At 45.9% G+C, this 20,403-nt stretch overlaps 2 protein-coding genes and 1 pseudogene across 3 annotated transcripts in view; 1 reads left to right on the forward strand and 2 right to left on the reverse strand.

Annotated features, from left to right (window-relative positions):
* Positions 1–20,403, reverse strand: part of LOC307208944 (uncharacterized protein) — a 196,683-nt gene that overhangs the window by 112,464 nt on the left and 63,816 nt on the right. The gene's annotated exons all lie outside the window — the stretch shown is intronic.
* On the forward strand, positions 545–14,329 carry LOC307208639 (uncharacterized protein). The gene is made up of 5 exons (XM_079963463.1): positions 545–645; positions 5,221–5,344; positions 6,624–7,183; positions 9,473–9,608; positions 13,052–14,329. Exons 3-5 carry the CDS (start codon positions 6,689–6,691, stop codon positions 13,978–13,980), a joined length of 1,560 nt encoding a protein of 519 aa, XP_079819589.1. The 5' UTR covers positions 545–645; positions 5,221–5,344; positions 6,624–6,688; the 3' UTR covers positions 13,981–14,329.
* Positions 19,312–20,233, reverse strand: LOC307209862 (COX assembly mitochondrial protein 2 homolog pseudogene; annotated as a pseudogene). The gene is made up of 2 exons: positions 19,907–20,233; positions 19,312–19,543 (listed from the first exon to the last, which is right to left on the reverse strand). The product of its transcript is annotated as a COX assembly mitochondrial protein 2 homolog pseudogene (transcript).

Consider the following 20,403-nt stretch of genomic DNA (forward strand, 5'->3'; position numbering starts at 1 on the left):
AGAGAGAGAGATTAGCAATTTTAAATTTTTTTTTGCAGTAATTGCAATTCTGTTTGCAATTGTAACTGCGAGGTTTGCAAAACCTCTTTCTTTGCTTCATCTAGCAAAGTGGGATTTTCTCAGTTAGGATTGCAAAGGGAATTGCAATGATTGCAAAAATGGGGATATATATATATATATATATATATATAGAGAGAGAGAGAGAGATTAGCAATTTTTTTTTTTGCAATAATTGCAATTCTGTTTGCAATTGTAACTGCGAGGTTTGCCAAACCTCTTTGTTTGCTTCATCTAGCAAAGTGGGATTTTCTCAGTTAGGATTGCAAAGGGAATTGCAATGATTGCAAAAATGGGGATATATATATATATATATATAGAGAGAGAGAGAGATTAGCAATTTTAAAAAAATTTTTTTTTTGCAATAATTGCAATTCTGTTTGCAATCCTAACCGCGAGATTTTGCAAAACCTCTTTGTTTGCTTCCTTCGGGCGAGAGAGCGAAGAAAATGGGTTAATGGGGGGGGGGGGGCGAGTCGCCTGCGCTTTCCTAGACAGGCACCGAGGAGGAAGAAGAGGAGGAGGAGGAGGAAGCGGAGACGGGAAGGTCACTTCCTCCCCCTTTTTGGGAAAGTTGGGAGGGGTCTGGTGAGTGAAATGGGAGAACTGGGGGGAACTGGGGGACGTGCGGGTGGGGGAGGGGGTGGGCCGGAGGAGGATCGGTGGTGCTTTTGGGGTGGGGGAAGGTCCTGGGGAGGAAAGTGGGGCGAGGGCAAAGTGGGGGGGGGGAGGGGAGGTGGTCTCTGGACCTTTCGTGGCGCAATCGCGCAACACGGTTGCAATTGCGGCGCAGGAGAATCCCTTTGATCTCCCACCCCTCCCCCTCCCCTGTAATCATCATGATCATAAACAATCCCAGGTCGGGAAAGAAAGAAAAGATCCACCCTCTTCAATGGATCCCGCACTTGTCTGATGCAATCTCTTGACTCCGCGGGGGGTGGGGGTGGAGGGGGTGTCACAATTTTTTGTGGGTTTGGAGAGACCACTCCCCCCCCCCAGTCCCGGGGTTCAAACCAGAAATTGTCGGTGCATCTTTGGGGGCGGGGAACCTCAGCTGCTGCGGATAGATGGGGGGCGAGGAGGGCCACGTCTTGTCCCCCCCCCACGGGATCTGGGGAACGCAAAGGAGGCCGTGTGGGGCAGGAAAGAGGTGGAAAGGGGTGGGGGGTGTCACTGCCAAAGCGCCTGCGTTGCATTATTATTATTATTATTATTATTATTATTATTATGTATTACTACTACAGCAGTCTGCATTATATAAGCCTCTGCTTCGTTGAATTACGCTCTGCATTGTTAATAGTATTGTTGCAACGTGCATTATTGTTAATAGTATTGTTGCAACGTGCATTATTGTTAATAGTATTGTTGCAACGTGCATTATTGTTAATATTGGAGTTGGAAAAGGACGCCAGCAGTCATCAAGTCCAGCCCCCCACGATTGCAACCGTGCTCTGTGCCACGATGCAATGTTATTCTTTATCATTCATAATAATAGCAATTAGACCAATGAATAACATCCCCTTGCAACTTATCAGGGTGGAGGGAGTTGGGATGCTTTAACTGGACCATCTAGCTCAGGGGTCAGCAAACTTTTTCAGCAGGGGGCCAGTCCACTGTCCCTCAGACCTTATGGGGGGGGATGGACTATATTTAGAAAAACAAAAAAAATGAACAAATTTCTATGCCCCACAAATAATCCAGGGATGCATTTTAAATAAAAGCGCACATTCTAATCATGTAAAAACGCACTGATTCCTGGACCGTCTGTGGGCCAGATTTAGAAGGTGATTGGGCCGCATCCAGCCCTTAGGCCTTAGTTTGCCTACCCATGGTCTAGCTCAGTAGTGCTTGCATGGACTGGTAGGCAGCGGCTTTCTGGAGTTTCAAGTAAAGGTTCACCCCGCCCCAACTGAAGATGCTGCCCAGGGATTGAACCCGGGGACCTAATGCATGCAAAGCCCATGCTTTGTCGCCAACCTGTGGTGTTTCAAAGTGCTATGAGATACGCCTCCCATTTTTCATGGCCATTGGCTGATGGATCGGGCCAAAGTTGGGGTGATCGTAGTCCAAAATCCAGTTCTCACAGTGAGTCCCAGGAATGTAAACCACATTTATTTATTTTTTTAATTTATAGTGGTTGGCGTTTTGTAAAAACTAAATAAAAATAAACTGGTGTTATTCAGAGACATATTGTAGCTCCGACAGTGGAGCAGCCAGTAACACACCAGTTGCAAAGTACTGAATTCATAGAGTTTTTTGTGGCAATTCAGAAAGCCCTGAATGGTTTGTTCTCCCTCTTCTATAACAGGCAGGATAATAATAATAATAATAATAATAATAATAATAATAATAATTTTTATTTATACTCCGCCCTCCCCAGCCAAGGCCGGGCTCAGAGCGGCTTACAAGCAATAATAAAAACAAGTTGAATGATTACAACTTAAAAACAACATTAAAATGCGGCCTCATCACAGGAGGAGAAGGAAAAAGGAAAAAGAAAGAGGGGGAAGGAATCAAATTGGCTCCAAGCCAAAGGCCAGGCGGAACAACTCTGTCTTACAGGCCCTGCAGAAAGAAATCAGATCCTGCAGGGCCCTGGTCTCATGAGACAGAGCGTTCCACCAGACCGGAGCCAGAGTTGAAAAGGCCCTGGCTCTGGTCGAAGCCAATCTAACTTCCTTAGGGCCCGGGACCACTAGGGTGTTGCTGTTTATGGACCTTGAGGCTCTCCATGGGGCATACCGGGAGAGGCGGTCCCGTAGGTTCGAGGGTCCTAGGCCATGAAGGGCTTTAAAGGTCAAAAGCAGCACCTTAAATCTGACCCTGTACTCCACCGGGAGCCAGTGCAGCTGGAAAAGCACTGGGTGAATATGCTCCCATGGCAGAGACCCCGTGAGGAGCCTCGCTGCAGCCTTCTGCACCCGCTGGAGTTTCTGGGACAGCTTCAAGGGCAGCCCCGCGTAGAGCGAATTACAGTAGTCAAGCCTGGAGGTGACCATTGCATGGATCACTGTGGCCAGGTCAGGGCGGGAAAGGTAAGGGACCAACTGCTTGATGCACGAAGGTGGAAAAATGTCGCCTTGGCTGTTGCTGTAACTTGCGCCTCCGGAAAAACCCAGTTCCTGGGACTCTGAATAGGAGAGAGTGCTGATGGTTTGTGGGGCATCCCATAATGGTTACACAGCTTTTGCCACTGTGAGAACAGGGTGCTTGGGCTGGGTGAGCCTCTGTTTGGGCAGAGCCAGCTGCCTCAGGATTCTTCTGATATATTATAAAAACCCTAGAACCGTAGAGGTGGAAGGGACCCAGGGGTCATCTAGTCCAACCCCCTGCGATGCAGGAATCTCAGCTAAAGCACCCATGACAGATGGGTTCTTCACATAAATCGTTGGTACTTCAGGATGAAATATGCATCATGTGTTTTGTTGTGCCTAGGAAACGTCAACCCAGTTTAGTCAGTCATGGGTCTGGCTTAGTTCAGGCAGAACCAGACGCCGCTTCCTGATTGGCTCGCTCTCCTCTCAGTGCTTCATCCCATTGGCTGTCTCTTGTGCCTGTCTCATTAGACCAAATGGGGGACCAGATGGGGCTCTTCTCTTCAGACCACAGAGGAGGCTTGGTCCTTTGGGACCCTGCTTCCTGATTGGTTCGTTCTCCCCTCAGCGCTTCATCTTGTTGGCTCTCTCCCATGTCTGTCTCATTAGACCACCTTTTCCTGCTGTTTCATCTCCCAGTACCAGAACTAGGGCGCCCCAACTGCCATTCCCTCAATAAAATAAAACCAACATTTTCACCGAACGTACACCCAAAACAGCTCCAGAGCACCCATTTTTTTTTTGCTGCTTAATAATAATAATAATAATAATAATAATAATAATAATAATATCTGGCTCGGTTTCCCCAGCCACTCTGAGCAACTTCCGACAAATATAAAAGCATAATAAAACACCAAACGTTAAAAACTTCTCTGTACAGGGCTGCTTTCAGATGTCTTCTAAAAATTGTGTTGTTCTTTATCTCCTTGTCATCTGGTGGGAGGGCTTTCCACACGGAGGGCACCACCACCAAGAAGGCCCTGTCCCTGGTTCCCTGTAACTTCGCTTCTCACTGTGAGAGAACCAGCAAAAAACCGCAGTGTCTGGGGTTGAGTGATGGGGGCGGAGATGCACCTTCAGGTATACTGGACCAAGGCCGTTTAGGGCTTTCAAGGTCAGCACCAACACTTTGATTTGTGCTCGGAAACGTCCTGGGAGCCAAAGTAGGTCTTTCAGGACTGGTGTTATATGCTCTCAGCGGCCAGTCCCAGTCACCAGTCTAGTTGCCACATTCTGGATTAATTGTAGTTTCTGAATCACCTTCAAAGGTTGTTGTTGTTTAGCCGTTTAGTCGTGTCCAACTCTTTGTGACCCCCTGGACCAGAGCACGCCAGGCACCCCTGTCTTCCACTGCCTCCCGCAGTTTGGTCACACTCATGCTGGTAGTTTCGAGAACACTGTCCATCCATCTCGTCTTCTGTCCTCCCCTTCTCCTTGTGCCCTCCATCTTTCCCAACATCAGGGTCTTTTCCAGGGAGTCTTCTCTTCTCATGAGGTGGCCAAAGTATTGGAGCTGTAGCTTCAGGATCTGTCCTTCCAGTGAGCACTCAGGGCTGATTTCCTTCAGAATGGATAGGTTTGATCTTCTTGCAGTCCATGGGACTCTCAAGAGTCTCCTCCAGCACCATAATTCATAAGCATCAATTCTTCGGCGATCTTTATGTTCCAGCTCTCACTTCCATGCATCACGACTGGGAAAACCATAGTTTTAACTATACGGAGCTTTGTCAGCAAGATGATGTCTTCTTTTTAAGATGCAGTCTAGGTTTGTCATTGCTTTTCTCCCCAAAAGCAGACGTCTTTTAATTTCGTGACTGCTGTCACCATCTGCGGTGATCCCCACATAGAGCGCATTGCAGTATTCCAAGTGGGGATAACTAGAGCATGCATCACTCTGGCAAGACAGTCCGTGGGCAGGTAGGGTCTCAGTTGGCGTACCAGGTGGAGCCAGAAGACCCTTGGAGCTGGACTGCTTGCTCTGGTTGCAGGATACAGGCTTAGATGGATATCAGGTGTGATCCAGCACCTGGGGAAGCTGCTCTCATGAACAACGTCCTTGTTCTTACAGGCTCACCAGAGAAGCCTCGGCTGCAGAGTTGCTGTGACGGAAGCAGAAGCCTTTTGTGGTCGGGATCTCTGAGCACCAGTGCGGAGCGATCCGGCAGACTCTCATCTGTGAGACCAGAGCAACAGTTGAGTGGGGAGCCTGTAGGATCTTTTCCCTGCCCCGCTGCCTTCCTCTGTCACAGGGGCAGGGGATGGAGGGAGGTTGCTGGTGGGTGGGATGAAAGAGGACCAGGAGATATCTGGAGGTCAATGTCTGGTAAAGGCGTTCTGCTTAGAGATTCCAGCTTTGCATGCGTGAGCCAGTCTTCAGTTTTCTGTGCCGGGAGTGAGGATGGCATCCATAGCTCCGTTGGCAGAACAAGTGGTTTGTATGCAGAAAACCCCCTCCTTAGGATCACTCGCCGAAGTGTCCCATTAAATGGGTGCCATTTAGCAGAGCTGGAAGAAGCCAGTTGGAGGAGAGGTTTTTCCTGGGCTGTTGTGGGTTAAACCACAGAGCCTAGGACTTGCCGATCAGAAGGTCGGCGGTTCGAATCCCGCGACGGGGTGAGCTCCCGTTGCTCGGTCCCTGCTCCTGCGAACCTAGCAGTTTGAAAGCACATCAAAGTGCAAGTAGATAAATAGGTACCGCTCCGGCGGGAAGGTAAACGGCGTTTCCGTGCGCTGCTCTCGTTTCGCCAGAAGCGGCTTAGTCATGCTGGCCACATGACCCGGAAGCTGTATGCTGGCTCCCTCGGCCACTAAAGCGAGATGAGCGCCGCGACCCCAGAGTCGGCCACGACTGGACCTAATGGTCAGGGGTCCCTTTACTTTTACCTTTATAGGCGGAGAGGCAATGAACATGGTACACCCCATCAAGTCACTTTGGAAGTGGGTGTAGGATCAGCAAGCAGAAAACTTTATTTGCACCCACCGGTCTCACACATTTGTTTTTATTATTAATACTGATTAAATTTTTATACCTCCCTCCATCCGTAAATCTCAGGGCAGTTCACAACATAAAAATACAATATAAAAAACCAGCGGAAGCAACATTTATATGTTTATTTCCTAATATTTACACATTGCTTGATTGAAAGGAAAAAAAGTTTTTAGGGGCTAACCAGGTTGGGATAGCTGGGATAGCAGGCTTGTTGGGTTTTGAATGTCTTGTGTAGATTTTTCAATTTCGTTCTGTATGGGACAATGACAATAAAGATTATCGTATCGTAAAAAAAAGAATAAACCAGTAAAATTATCAATAAATAATAATAAACACCAATAACAATAGAACTAAAAGCGGCTAAAAACAAACTTTTGTAAAGCTTTCGAAAAGAATTAAACGAGAAACTAAAAACAGATTAAAATACATGTCCGCGTCCTGTGGCTCTTGGGTTTCTCTGTTCTTTTTCCTTTCCTTCAGAGAGAGAGAGGCATCAATTGAATTGCCAGGAAACTCGTTGACCTTGTGAGACAGAGAAGGAGCAAGAATGAAAGTGAAGCTGGAGCAAGGAAGTCCTTTAGAGTCGTACGGGGCTCCGCTTGAGCACGAAGAAAAGTTTAGCGTGCAGAGCCAAGCTGGCGACCAATCTGGGAAGGGGGCAGGAAGAGACCCTCACGCCTTGGAGGCCAGGGGCAGCGGGGAATTCTGGGTAGGAAGCGTGCAGGAGATCCTGGCCGGGGACACAATCCGCTCAAAGGGACCATACCAGCGATTCAAGCATTTCAGCTACCAGGAGGCCGAGGGCCCCCGCGAGGTCTGCAGCCAGCTCCACGACCTTTGCCGCCAATGGCTGAAGCCGGAAAGGCACACCAAGGCCCAGATGCTGGACCTGGTGATCCTGGAGCAGTTCCTGGCTGTCCTCCCCCCGGAGATGGAGAACTGGGTCAGGGAGTGTGGAGCGGAGACCAGCTCCCAGGCGGTGGCCCTGGCAGAAGGTTTCCTTCTGAGCCAGGTGGAGGGGAAGAAGCAGGAGGAGGAACAGGTGAGTATTTCATCTAGATCGCAGAGTTGAAAATGCTTGCTTCGCTCGCCAGCCCTCCTGATTCCCCCTTTCCAAACCTTTAAACCTTTCAAGCCCTATACGGCCTAGGACCCTCGTACCTACGGGACCGCCTCTCCTGGTATGTCCCATGGAGGACCTTATGGTCTTCAAATAAAAACATCTTGGAGATCCCGGGCCACAGGGAGGTTAGGCTGGCCTCAACCAGAGCCAGGGTTTTTTCGGCCATGGCCCCGATCTGGAGGAACGCTCTGTCACAAGAGACCAGGGCCCTGCTTAATTGATTGTGATTTTATGTAAACTGTGCTATTTTTACCATTGTTAGCTGCTCTGAGCCTGGCTTTGGCTGGGAAGGGTGGGATATAAATAAATACAGTGGTGCCTCGCAAGACGAAAATAATCCGTTCCGTGAGTCTCTTCGTCTAGCGGTTTTTTCGTCTTGCGAAGCAACCCTATTAGCGGATTAGCGCTATTAGCGGCTTAGCGGCTATTAGCGGTTTAGTGGCTTAGAAAAAGGGGAAAAAAGGGAAAAAACTCGCAAGACTCGAAAGACGTTTTCGTCTTGCGAAGCAAGCCCATAGGGAAATTCGTCTTGCGAAGCGCCTCGAAAAACGGAAAACCCTTTCGTCTAGCAGGTTTTTCGTCTTGCGAGGCATTCGTCTTGCGGGGCACCACTGTAAATTGTTATTGTTGTTGTTATTATTATTACTATCATGCACAAACCTCAATAATGCCCAGGGCCGGATTACCAAATAGGCAGAGTTGGCACCGGCCTATGGGTCCCACGACTCCCTTGACTCAGAAACCTACATCATTGGGGGGGGGGGGAGCAAGATTTTTACTGCCTAGGGGCCTTCAAAGGGTTTAATCTGGCATTGCCAGACATCATCGTAATCACCATCATAATTTATTATTTATACCCCGCCAATCTGGCTGGGATTCCCCAGCCACTCTGGGCAGCTCCCAACGGAATGTTTAAAACACGATAAAACATCAAACATTAAAAACTAAACATTCCCACTCCCACTAATCTCTTCACTCACCAACACCTCCCTCCCTCCCCCTCCCTCCCTTCCCTCCCTATAAAATTGATTTATTTTCATTTCAACAATTTTTATTGGTGGTTCCCAAACTTGTCGCCCCCGCCACCATACACATTTTATTTCTATAATCGCACCCCCAGTGCGCCCCCGCCCTATAAAAAGCATTATTTAGTGTAGTGGTTTGCACAGCCCGCCAGGGAAGATAGTAACACGATAATATAAATGGGCAATAAAATTCAAAGCAACTCAAACCCTCTGCCATGGCAGAGCTACCATATTTTTCCGTGTATTACACACACCCGTATATAAGACACCCCCTGTTTTTGGGAACTCCAAATTCAGAGTTGTTGAGCTTTTTTGGGAAGAAAGTTGTCCAGAGTTGTTGAGCTTTTTTCTTCGGGAAAATCGCTCAGCACTGCATTGATAAATACACCTATGCCCATGCCGGCAGAAGCAGCCAATCGCCAGCACTACCGCGAATCAACACGAGCCCTTGCCGCAGCCAACAATAACATGCCCTACAGCTGCTGACAATCTCCGGCTCGTGGCAGCAGCCAGTCCCACGTCCCCACTTTGCACTATCTGTGTATAAGATGCCCCCCAGTTTTTCAGATGCTTTTTTTTTTTTAAAAAAAGACCTAGTCTTATACAATCATACCTCTGGTTACAGACACTTCTGCTTGCGCATTTTCTGGTTACGGACGTGCCAAAACCCGGAAGTACCGGAACGGGTTACTTCCGGGTTTCAGCACTCGCGCATGCACAGAAACACTAAATCACTCTTTGCACATGCGCATAAGCCCTGAATCGTGACCTGTGCATGCGTAGACGAGGTGCTGCGGGTTGCGAATGCTGCAGGTTGCGAACGTGCCTCCCGCAAGGATCATGTTCGCAACCCAAGCATCCACTGTATGGACCCTTGGGTTATGTACCGCTCTGGATACGTAATCTTTGGGTTGCAAAAGCGGCAAACCCAGAAGTGTATTCTTCCGAGTTTTGCAGCTCGCGCATGCACAGAAGCGATCTATTGCGCCATTCATGCGCTCAGAAGCAGCCCCTCTGGTTACGGATTTTTCGGGGTGCGCATGGACCCCCGAAACGAATTAAATTCGTAATCAGTGGGTCCACTGTATTTTCAATCAATGTGGGCAATGCATTTGGAGGAGTAAAAAGTTTCACACTGTTCTTGGGCTTGCATGTTAATAGGGAATTTTTCTTCCTCCACAAGGTTCCTGTGTCCTTTGAAGAGGTCCCTGTTCCTTTCACCAAGGAAGAAGAGGAAGAATGGGCACTGCTGGACCCAGGCCAAAACGCCCTGCCCAGGGAAGTCTTGGTGGAGGACTTTGGGAATCTAGCCTCGCTAGGTAAGTTTTTGCTCTGGGTTGTTAATATGAATTCCTTCTCTTAAATATTTGTTGTTTAGTCATTTAGTCGTGTCCGACTCTTCGTGACCCCCTGGACCAGAGCACGCCAGGCCCTCCTGTCTTCCACTGCCTCCCGCAGTTTGGTCAAACTCATGCTGGTAGCTTCGAGAACACTGTCCAACCATCTCGTCCTCTGTCGTCCCCTTCTCCTTGTGCCCTCCATCTTTCCCAACATCAGGGTCTTTTCCAGGGAGTCTTCTCTTCTCATGAGGTGGCCAAAGTCTTGGAGCCTCAGTTTCATGATCTGTCCTTCCAGTGAGCACTCAGGGCTGATTTCCTTAAGAATGGATAGGTTTGTTCTTCTTGCAGTCCATGGGACTCTCAAGAATTTCCTCCAACACCATAATTCAAAAGCATCAATTCTTCAGCCTTCTTTATGGTCCAGCTCTCACTTCATATATATATATATATATATATATATATATATATATATATATATGTATATATAATTTTTATAAAGTTTTTCTATTTTACATTTTAGAATATTCATTTAAACAACCTCAAATCAATGACTTCCCTTCTCTTTCTGTGGTTCAATTTACATACCATAAATCCTTGCATATTTTACATTCCATTTTAGTATTCCATTATTACTTCCATCAAAGCTTGTCTACACTGTTGAATTTATCTTAATGCTGCCAGCATTTTGATGTGTACACAATTTCCCCCATATATCCAGTAAACATTTTCCAATCTTTTTTAAACGTATGTTCTTCTTGTTCTATTATTCTATATGTTAAAATCTGCAAGCTGCACATAGCCCATCAATTTGCCATTCTTCTTTAGTTAGGACTTTGCTCGTTTTCCATTTTTGGGCCAACGAAACATGGGCCACTGTAGTGGCATACATAAATAGTCTTTTTTGACACCTGGAAATTTCTGTGAGTTATCCCCAACAGAAAGGACTCTTGCTCTCTATTGCAAGTGAAGATTTCACTGGGGAGGTCTGTGGCCTTGCCAGAGGGTGGCAGGGAGCTGCTACTGAGCATCTTTGGACCTGCTCCATTATCTTCTGGCCTGTCAGGATTTTGGAGTGTCTTCACAAGTAGGAAAAATCTGTACTTGGTGGTCCTCAGTCAGAGCTGAATGTTCGCAATGAGTAGGTGGCTTTTAGGTTAGGGTTTTCATTCCTTGTGCTGAGATGTTACTGACGGGCCACCCATGGGATCCAGGACATAAGGAGAGCTGTCATGGATCAGGCCAATGGCCCATCTAGTCCAGCATCCTATTCTTGCAGTGGCCAAGCACATGCCTGTAGGAAACTCACAAGCACGATTTGAGGAGAAGCTTACGCTCCTGTCATTTCCAGCAACTAGTATTCAGAAGCCTAGGGACGTGGGTGGCACTGTGCTCTAAACCAGTGTTTCCCAACCTTGTGCCTCCAGCTGTTTTTGGACTACAATTCCCATCATCCCTTGCCACTGGTCTTGCTAGTCAGGGATGATGGGAGTTGTAGTTCAAAAACAGCTGGAGGCACAAGGTTGGGAAACACTGCTCTAAACCACTGAGCCTCTTGGGCTTGCTGATTGGAAGGTCGGCGGTTCGAATCCCCACGACGGGGTGAGCTCCTGTTGCTCTGTCCTAACTTCTGCCAGCCTAGCAGTTCAAAAGCATGCCAGTGCAAGTAGATAAATAGGTATCGCTATGGTGGGAAGGTAAACAGCTCTGGCACAGTCCTCCATGCACCAGTAGCGGTTAAGTGATGCTGACCACATGACCCGGAAAACTGTCTGTGGACAAACGCCGGCTCCCTTGGCCTGAAAGTGAGATGAACGCTGCATCCCATGGTCACCTTTGACTGGACTTAACCGCCCAGGGGTCTTTTACCTTATTCAGAAGCATTGCTGCCTCCAACTGTGTAGGCAGAGCATATTATTTTATTTGAAAACAAACAGTGAAAACCCCCAGGAGGCTGATACATTGGGTATACATAATCAATGATAACATATTCAAATCAACCATATGTACAATTCTATATACCTTAACACTCCTCCCTCCACAAGGTTTCTTTAATTTTTAAATTTATAATTGCCCCAAATTGTTCAAACCTACCCAGATAGTTCAATAGCTTCTCAAACCAATCCTCCTTCTCACTGACCTTAAACCCTTTCATTTTATGTATCTTCACAGTTAGATATTCTAAGATTATAATATTTTCCAATTTTTCTCTCCATTGGTTCAACCCTAGCTCTTCTGCATTTTCCCAGTTACTCACTATAACCTGTCTGGCTGCAATTACCATCAATTTTACCCATTTACATTCCTCTTTTGTTTCTAACTCGTGCTACTCAGGCTAATATTATTATCATCATTATTATTATTATTATTATTATTATTATTATTATTATTGCCACAAATTATTAAATTATATACAGTCCTTCATCAAGAGACCAATTTGGAGATGGTATTTAACACCAGTTAGATCAAATCAAATAAACAAGGAATATTTGGAGTTATGTTGGACGGGATGCCAGGAAACACGGAATTATGTTCACATGTGGTGGGGTGTAAATATGAACAATTCTTTTAGGCAAAGGGTGTTTAAGGAGATAACAGAAATCACTGGGTTAAAGCTGACCGAAAGACCAGAGATAGCATTATTATCAATTTACGATTGGGGTGGCAGTTATACAGGCTATCAAGGACTTGCTCACAAGTTTATTGTCAGCTGCACAAATTATGATAGCTAGGAAGTGGAAGGGGCAAGCGGAATATAAAATGGAAGAATGATATAAAGATGTGTGGGATATATCTATTAATGATAAATTAATGTGTGCCATTAAGGTAAGACAGAGTATATGCAGGAGAAATAATTTTGAGGAGATATGGAGGGTGTGTGTAGAATTTGTACTGTTAAAACAGAAAGGGGTCAAACCATCGCAAGAGGTGTTGAAATTTTGGGAGGTTGGATAGTTACTATGGAATGGTCTCAGTGGTGGGGTGCACATTTTTATTCTTATTTATTTAGGATTATTACTTTGTCCAAAAAAAAAAGAGAGACCACAGGAAGGTTTACAACATAGCCCTTGAGGCTAGTAGTTCTCAGTAGCCCTACTCTCAATAAATTTGTCTAATTCTCCTTTCAAGCCAACCAAGTTGGTGGCCATCACTGTAACAGTTGCATTCCAAAGGATTCCAGCAGGAAAACACTTGTAAGATTTTGATTGCCATTTCCCTTATGGAAGCAGAAACCAGTTTGAATGGGGATTTTGTCCACATTGCTGTCCAGTCTTCCTCATCTTTTTTCCAACCTAGCGGTTCTCCCGAAGTCTTTGGCAGGGCCAAGGAAGTAGAACCACACATGTAATAATTTGCCACACCACTGGGTTGGACTCAAAAGTTCCTTCTCGCCTCTTTTCTTGACTCTCTTTCTGTTCCAACAGGTGGCGGATGGCCCAGTAAGAACAACAACAACAACAACAACAGACCCTGTGAGAGAAGCAAGCTTCAAGAAATGGAAGAGAATTTCAGAAATCCAGAGGGACCGACAGAACAGGAGGAAAACCAGATGGAGAAGTGGCTGGATGAACCAGCCACTTCCCAGGATGAAAACTTCCGTGAAATCGTGGTTCAGCCAGAAAAATCAAGAGGAACAAGAAGGAATGCCTGCCCTGCGCTTGTGAAAAACGCCAGTCACAAATCAGACGTTAACGGCCACTGGAAAGTTCACACGGAAGAGAAGCCGTACAAATGCATGGAGTGTGGAAAGAACTTCAGCCAGAGCACTCTCCTTAGGTTGCATCAGAGAATCCACACGGGAGACAAGCCCTACAGCTGCTCCGAGTGCGGCAAGAGATTTTACGACAGATCTCACCTCAACAGCCACAAAAGAACCCACACTGGGGAGAAGCCATATAAGTGCTTGGAGTGCGGGAAGAACTTCAGCCACAAGGTGAACCTTACCTCCCACCAGAGGATCCACACGGGAGAGAAACCTTACAACTGCTCGGACTGTGGGAAGAGCTTTTGCGACAAGCAGAACCTTATCAGACACCAAAGAATCCACACGGGAGAGAAGCCGTACAAATGTATGGAGTGTGGGCAGAACTTCAGGCAGAGGGCGACCCTCACCTCTCACCAGAGAGTCCACACCGGGGAGAGACCCTACCAGTGCTTGGATTGCGGAAAGTGCTTCTTCAGAAAAGCGGAACTGAACCGACACCAGAGGATTCACAGGGGAGAAGAAAGGCCTGTCATCTCTTGGAGCGTCGAAATGGCATCAGACGGGGTGTCGATTTTATGTCCCATCAGAGAACTGGCACAGGAAAACCAGCCGATAACTCCCGTGATTAAACAAGAACAGTATTGCTAAAATAAGAGTCAGAATAATTTGCATGAGAGACAGACACACAAACACACTTTCCCCTCTGCCCCAATAAATGTTTGGGAGTGTAGAAAGAGCTTCAGCTAGAGCAGAATATATAATGTACAGTATACATACTCTGTGAGGAAACAAACTTTTAACGCAGATCATACCTGAGGCTGATGGACCAGGCTCCCTTCACGAGCAAAGAGTTGGCGCCCTGTTCTTCGGCTTCCGATGTGTAAATCTCTCATGTGCCTTACTGAGTCCTGTCATCACTTGCGAAAGCTGACTAGTCAGCCTGCTTCCTTTGTGCCTATTTTTCCTATTAAAATATACACATTTGACGCAAAAACAATTCCTGTCCATTGAACTGTAGTTCCTTCTTGGAGCGATGCATATTAAGACACATTTCGCTAACTGAGAGTTGTTGTGCTTTTTGTAACTGGAATGGTGGACTTAAATGATCCTAGAATTATCCCAGTGTAGAAAGAGTGGTACCTCGGGTTACAGACGCTTCAGGTTACAGACTCTGCTAACCCAGAAATAGTACCTCGGGTTAAGAACTTTGCTTCAGGATGAGAACAGAAATCGCGCGGTGGCAGCAGGAGGCCTCATTAGCTAAAGTGGTGCTTCAGGTTAAGAACAGTTTCAGGTTGAGAACGGACCTCCAGAACGAATTAAGTTCTTAACCCGAGGTACCACTGTACATTGAGGTTCCAGTTCCCAGATTCTGGTGTTGCTGGCTAGGGGTGAGTAGAAGCCCCCAATTTAACGCCTGCTTCCTGCTGCATAGCAGCAAAGCCAATACTGGAATACGCTACAGACATCGACTAGCAAAGGGATGGACTTTTCTGCCTGCAACCTATAATAGAGTGAGTCTCACTACGTACATCTGTCAGGGGTGGGGAATCACAAGCCTGGGGGCCGAATGCGATCCACTGGGTCAGTGGTTCTCAACCTGTGGGTCCCCAGATGTTGTTGGACTACAACTCCCATCATCCATGAGCTCTGACCTTGCTAGCTAGGGATGATGGGAGTTGTAGTCCAACAACATCTGGGGACCCACAGGTTGAGAACCGCTGCACAGGGTGTCTCTATCTGGCCCCTAGGGCTCACACCCCTTGCCGGCTCTGCTTTGCACCCCCAAGTCAGTGGAGCCCTAATTATGTGTTGGATTTGGGCCAGAAAAAAGGAGAGGTAATAATAATAATAATAATAATAATAATAATAATAATAATAATAATAATAATATATTATTTCTACCCTGCCCACCTGACTGGGTTTCCCCAGCCACTCTGGGCAGCTTCCAGCAAAAGATAAATACATTAAAACAACAGTCAATTAAAACTTCCCTAAACAGGGCTGCCTTCAGATGTCTTCTAAATGTCATATAGTTGTTTATTTCTTTGACATCTGATGAGAGGGCGTTCCACAGGGTGGGTGCCACTATCGAGAAGGCCCTCTGCCTGGCTCCCTGTAACTTTGCTTCTTGCAGTGAGGGAACCGCTAGAAGGCCCTCGGCGCTGGACCTCAGTGTCTGGGTTGGACGATGGGGGTGGAGACGCTCCTTCAGGTATTTATTATTATTTTATTAAAACCAGTTTCATATACCACTTAATCACCAGAGACTGCTAAGCCATTTACATAAATCAGTATAAAATATTAGTTTTAAAAATGTTGGTTGTCATCCATCTGTTTTGGGTGACAATGTAGGAGTGCGCCTTTGGGGTTGAGGTCAAGCTGTTGGAAGGTTGCAGCCCCTGCCGTGGCTATGGAGACCAACATGGGAGAGACATGTTTTGTTGCAGCCGGGGCAGAGGAAGGCATCCGGTTGTGCTGCTGCAGATGCGCCATGACATTTCTTCTCTCTGTGCTCCTCCCAGCCATGTTCCTCTTCTGGTAACTGCTACGGATGCACAACTTGACTGCCTGTCTCCAGGCATTGCGGTCGTCTACAAGGGATTCCAACGTCGCGGGGCTGATTTTGCCTGCCTTCATGTCACATTTGCAGACATTTTGGTTAATGCAGAGTTGGTTTGCCAACGGGCCGGTGCCTGAAGCCAGCTCCCCTGTAGAGCACGATCTTGGGGGTCCTGCCATCTTCCATTCTGTGGACAAGGCCAAGCCAGTGTTAATCAATTTAAAATATTGGTAATTTGACAATACCATTAAAATCAAATGTTAATTACTGTACAAGTTGGTCTAAAATTTATCAAGATACAAATAAAATTGGGAGATTTTTTATTTAAAAGATTGAAATCATTTTTATTTGATTTTACAATACAAAATTATCAAAAAATTCAAATACATACCTATATGCAGAGATTCCTCTGACTCTCAGGACTCCCCACCCCCTCCATGGAGTCCCATTTTAAGCATTTAAAACTGCATCGTCTTCCAAAACTACTATATCAATCCATATTTTCCATGGTGATTTTTATAGTGCAAGTGAAAATCCTGCCAGTACAGTGGTACCCGGGTTACATACGCTTCAGGTTATAGATGCTTCAGGTTACAGACTCCACTAACCCAGAAATAGTATCTCAGGTTAAGAACTTTGCTTCAGGATGAGAACAGAAATCGTGCTCCAGCAGCGCGGCATCAGCAGGAGGCCCCATTAGCTAAAGTGGTGCTTCAGGTTAAGGACAGTTTCAGCTTAAGAATGGACCTCCGGAACAATTAAGTACTTAACCCGAGGTACTACTGTATTTCCATCTGCTTAACAGTGGTCTCTTAAATAACTTATAATTTTTTCCCATGATTTTGTAAAGTTTCTGTCTTCTTGGTTCCTGAGTTTTTCAGTCAACTTTGCCATTTTTGCACAGCTTGGTTTGCCATTCTTCTTTAGTAAGAACTTTGTCGTCTTTTCATCTCTGGGCTAGTAGCATCCGGGCGGCTGTAGTTGCTTACATAAAAAGTCTTTTTCTGGTCCTTTGGGATGTCGGTACCTGTAATTCCTAATAAAAGGCTTCTGGTTTTTTAACAAAAGTTATTTTAAACATTTTTTTAAATTTCATTGTATATCATCTCCCAGAAAGCTTTTACCACCTTAAAGGTCCACCACATACGATAAAAAGTAACTTTTTTTCTTTACATTTCCAGCAGGTATTTGTACTTGTCCTGTACATTTTTGCCAGCTTAAAGGTAAAGGGACCCCTGACCGTTAGGTCCAGTTGTGGCCGACTCTGGGGTTGTGGTGTTCATCTCGCTTTATTGGCCGGGGAGCCAGCGTACAGCTTCCGGGTCATGTGGCCAGCATGACTAAGCCGCTTCTGGTGAACCAGAGCAGCACACAGAAATGCCTTTTACCTTCTCGCTGGAGCGGTACCTATTTATCTACAACACTTTGACGTGCTTTCAAACTGCTAGGTTGGCAGGAGCCGGGACCGAGCAACGGGAGCTAACCCTGTCGTGGGGATTCGAACCGCCGACCTTCTGATCGGCAAGACTTAGGCTCTGTGGTTTAACCCACGGCCCTACCCACCAGCTTAGTAGGAGTCAAATACCACTGGTATACCACTGGCTTAGTAGGAGTCAAATACCACTGGGAGTTTTGATCGCAAGTGCTCTACAAAAATATAAAAGGAAGCATTAGAATTATGGATAAAAAAATAGTTACAACCAGACATTCAAAATATTCAAGAGGTAGCTAAAAAATGAAACACGCTTGTATAAACTTGCAAACACCTTTTTGTTGTTGTTGTTGTTTAGTCGTTTAGTCGTGTCCGACTCTTCGTGACCCCATGGACCAGAGAACGCCAGGCACTCCTGTCCTCCACTGCCCCCCGCAGCTTGGTCAGACTCATGCTGGTAACCTCGAAAACACTATCCAACCATCTCGTCCTCTGTCGCCCCCTTCTCCTTGTGCCCTCCATCTTTCCCAACATCAGGGTCTTCTCCAGGGAGTCTTCTCTTCTCATGAGGTGGCCAAAGTACTGGAGCCTCAGCTTCACAATCTGTCCTTCCAGTGAGCACTCAGGGCTGATTTCCTTCAGAGCGCAGCAAAGATGTTTTTACTCTCTTACTCTCTTTCAAGTTAAGCAAATTGTTGCTGGCTCCGTTGCAGACCCACACTATGCATCGAAGTGCATTTGACGCACATTTAAAGCACATAACTCCCACCCCACCTAAAAGCTTTCTTCACCCCCTCAGCCCTGCTATGTAAAGCTGGCCAAAGACATTCCCCGCCACGGAGGCCACTTGGCAAACCCTTGTATAGGTTTCCTCTTCCTCCAGAAAAGGTGTGTGTGTTTGTGGGGTGGGTGGGTGTTAGTGCTGAACTCCATGTACTTTTGGGAAGAGGGTGTTGTCTCTCTCTCTCTCTCTCTCTCTCTCTCTCTCTCTTTCATACCACCTGGAATCTATTGTTTTAACCCTGAGATGACCTCTTCCCCGCAAGGTTTCCAAATTCCTTGATTTGGAAATGCAAGAAAGAGTGGGATGATATTATTTTCATCATCACCATCAATTTTATTTATACTTTTCAGATATATACATTTCACTGATTTTATATTCATTTTGACATTTTAAAACTTGACTTCCTTCCCCCTCTTCCTGCAGTCCCTTAAATTCATTTTTTATATCTTCTGCCTGTCCAAATTCATTTAATTTGCTCATTTAATTGTCTGCTTTAAATATATACTCTTATGAAACTGCAGGTTATTACAACAATCCTGCTAATGTTTTTATCTGTTTACAATTTATCTGTAATTATTCAATAAACCATTTCCATTCTTTTATAAAAAGGTTGTTATCTTGATTTCTTATTCTTCTGGTAAGTTTCGCCATTTCTGCATATTCCATAAATTTTTGTATCCATGCTTCCTTTGCTGGGACTTCTTCTTTCCATTTTGGGGCTAGTAACATTCTTGCCGCTGTTGTCACATACGTGAATAAATTACATTTTAGGTAGTTCTATCCCTATAAATTCCAGAAGAAACGTTTCTGGTTTTTGTGGGGGGGGTTTTACCAACGTTATTTTAAACATACTTTTCATTTCATTATACAGTCATACCTCAGGTTGAATATGCTTCATGTTGAGCGTGTTCGAGTTGCGCTCCGCGGCAACTCGGAAGTAATGGAGTGCGTTACTTCTGGGTTTTGCCGCTTGCGCATGTGCAGATGCTCAAAATGACGTCATGCGCATGCGCAGAAGCGGCGAAAAACTATGTGCGTGTGCGCAAACCTGCCGTCGCTAGTTATGTTTGCTTCTGGATGTGAACGGGGCTCCGGAGCGCATCCCGTTCGCATCCCAAGGTACCACTGTATATCATTTCTTTTTCTTTCTTTTTTTGCCAACATCATTGCCATTTTTATTGGATTTAAAGTTTTCTTTATTTAGGTACCCAGAAGACATGAGACAACATATTCCTCTGGCCATCTGTATGTTGCCCAGTCCTCAGCTCTATCTATGGTTCTAAAGCTCTCATTTTTCGTCTGTTCTGCGTGTGCTTGGTTCCTGGCTGTGTTTTCTTGATACTCTTTCTTTAAGCATCGCCATCGCCTCATTTCTCTGTCAAAATCATTGCAACGACCAAAATATCTCATGATGGAGTGCTCTTTGTGGCAATAAATGTCAAGGCAATAAACAACTATTTTACTTTTAAAAGACAACTGAAAGCTTTTAGGGAAGTTTTTAATGTCTGACGCTGTGTTGTTTTTAATATTCGGTTGGAAGCTGCCCAGAGTGGCTGGGGTATAAATAATAAATTATCATCATCATCATCACTCCTTGAGCAGTTACAGATAGGTTGGTCTGCCATAGTCAAAACAAAATAAAAAAATTCCTTCCAGTGTTATGTTAAATAAAAAAAATTCCTTCCTGTTTCAGTGTATCTGAAGAAGTGTGCATGCACACGAAAGCTCATACCAAGAACTAACTTAGTTGGTCTTTAAGGTGCTACTGGAAGGAATTTTTTTATTTTGTTTTGACTCCTTGAGCAGACCGATAATAAGGTTGCATTCTTCGCTGTGCAGAGGAGGAGACAGATCTGGGTGCATCGCAAATTAAGGAGAGCTCATGAGCAAAATCTGAAGTCTAACAGCGTCTAGCAGCGCCTGCTGTTTCCCGTCAATTCACAACTAAGTTCTGCAAAACTCCCAGCCCGCCTGGAACAGACGGGAATTCAAAGAAAGGGCAAAACCCGGATGTAAGCTTCGTTCAGACCCGGAAGTTGTTGTTCTTTGACCGCTTCCGTCACACGGAAACCTCGCCTCTCCTGCTGCAGCTCATCGCGCACAACTGACGCATGCGCGATCGGAACAGGAGACGAGGAGCGCTGGGGGGCTTCTGTTGACTATCGCGGTTCGCGCTCTGCGCAGCCGCCGACGCGGCGCGTGGCACCGCTAGGGCGGTGATTGGATTGGCTTTGGCGCAGGAGAAGGCGGCAGCTGATTGGCTGGTTCAAAGCTGAGGAGACGGTTTGGCGG

Source organism: Podarcis cretensis, assembly GCF_951804945.1.
Source record: "Podarcis cretensis genome assembly, chromosome: 2".
Taxonomy (NCBI): Eukaryota; Metazoa; Chordata; class Lepidosauria; order Squamata; family Lacertidae; genus Podarcis; species Podarcis cretensis.

Excerpts from the sequence above, each read along its gene's own strand:
- LOC307208639 (XM_079963463.1), top strand. The coding sequence starts at position 6,689 with ATGAAAGTGAAGCTGGAGCAAGGAAGTCCTTTAGAGTCGTACGGGGCT. Across the intron at positions 7,184-9,472 it reads AGAAGCAGGAGGAGGAACAG|GTTCCTGTGTCCTTTGAAGA; the intron begins GTGAGTATTTCA and ends TTCCTCCACAAG. Across the intron at positions 9,609-13,051 it reads TGGGAATCTAGCCTCGCTAG|GTGGCGGATGGCCCAGTAAG; the intron begins GTAAGTTTTTGC and ends CTGTTCCAACAG.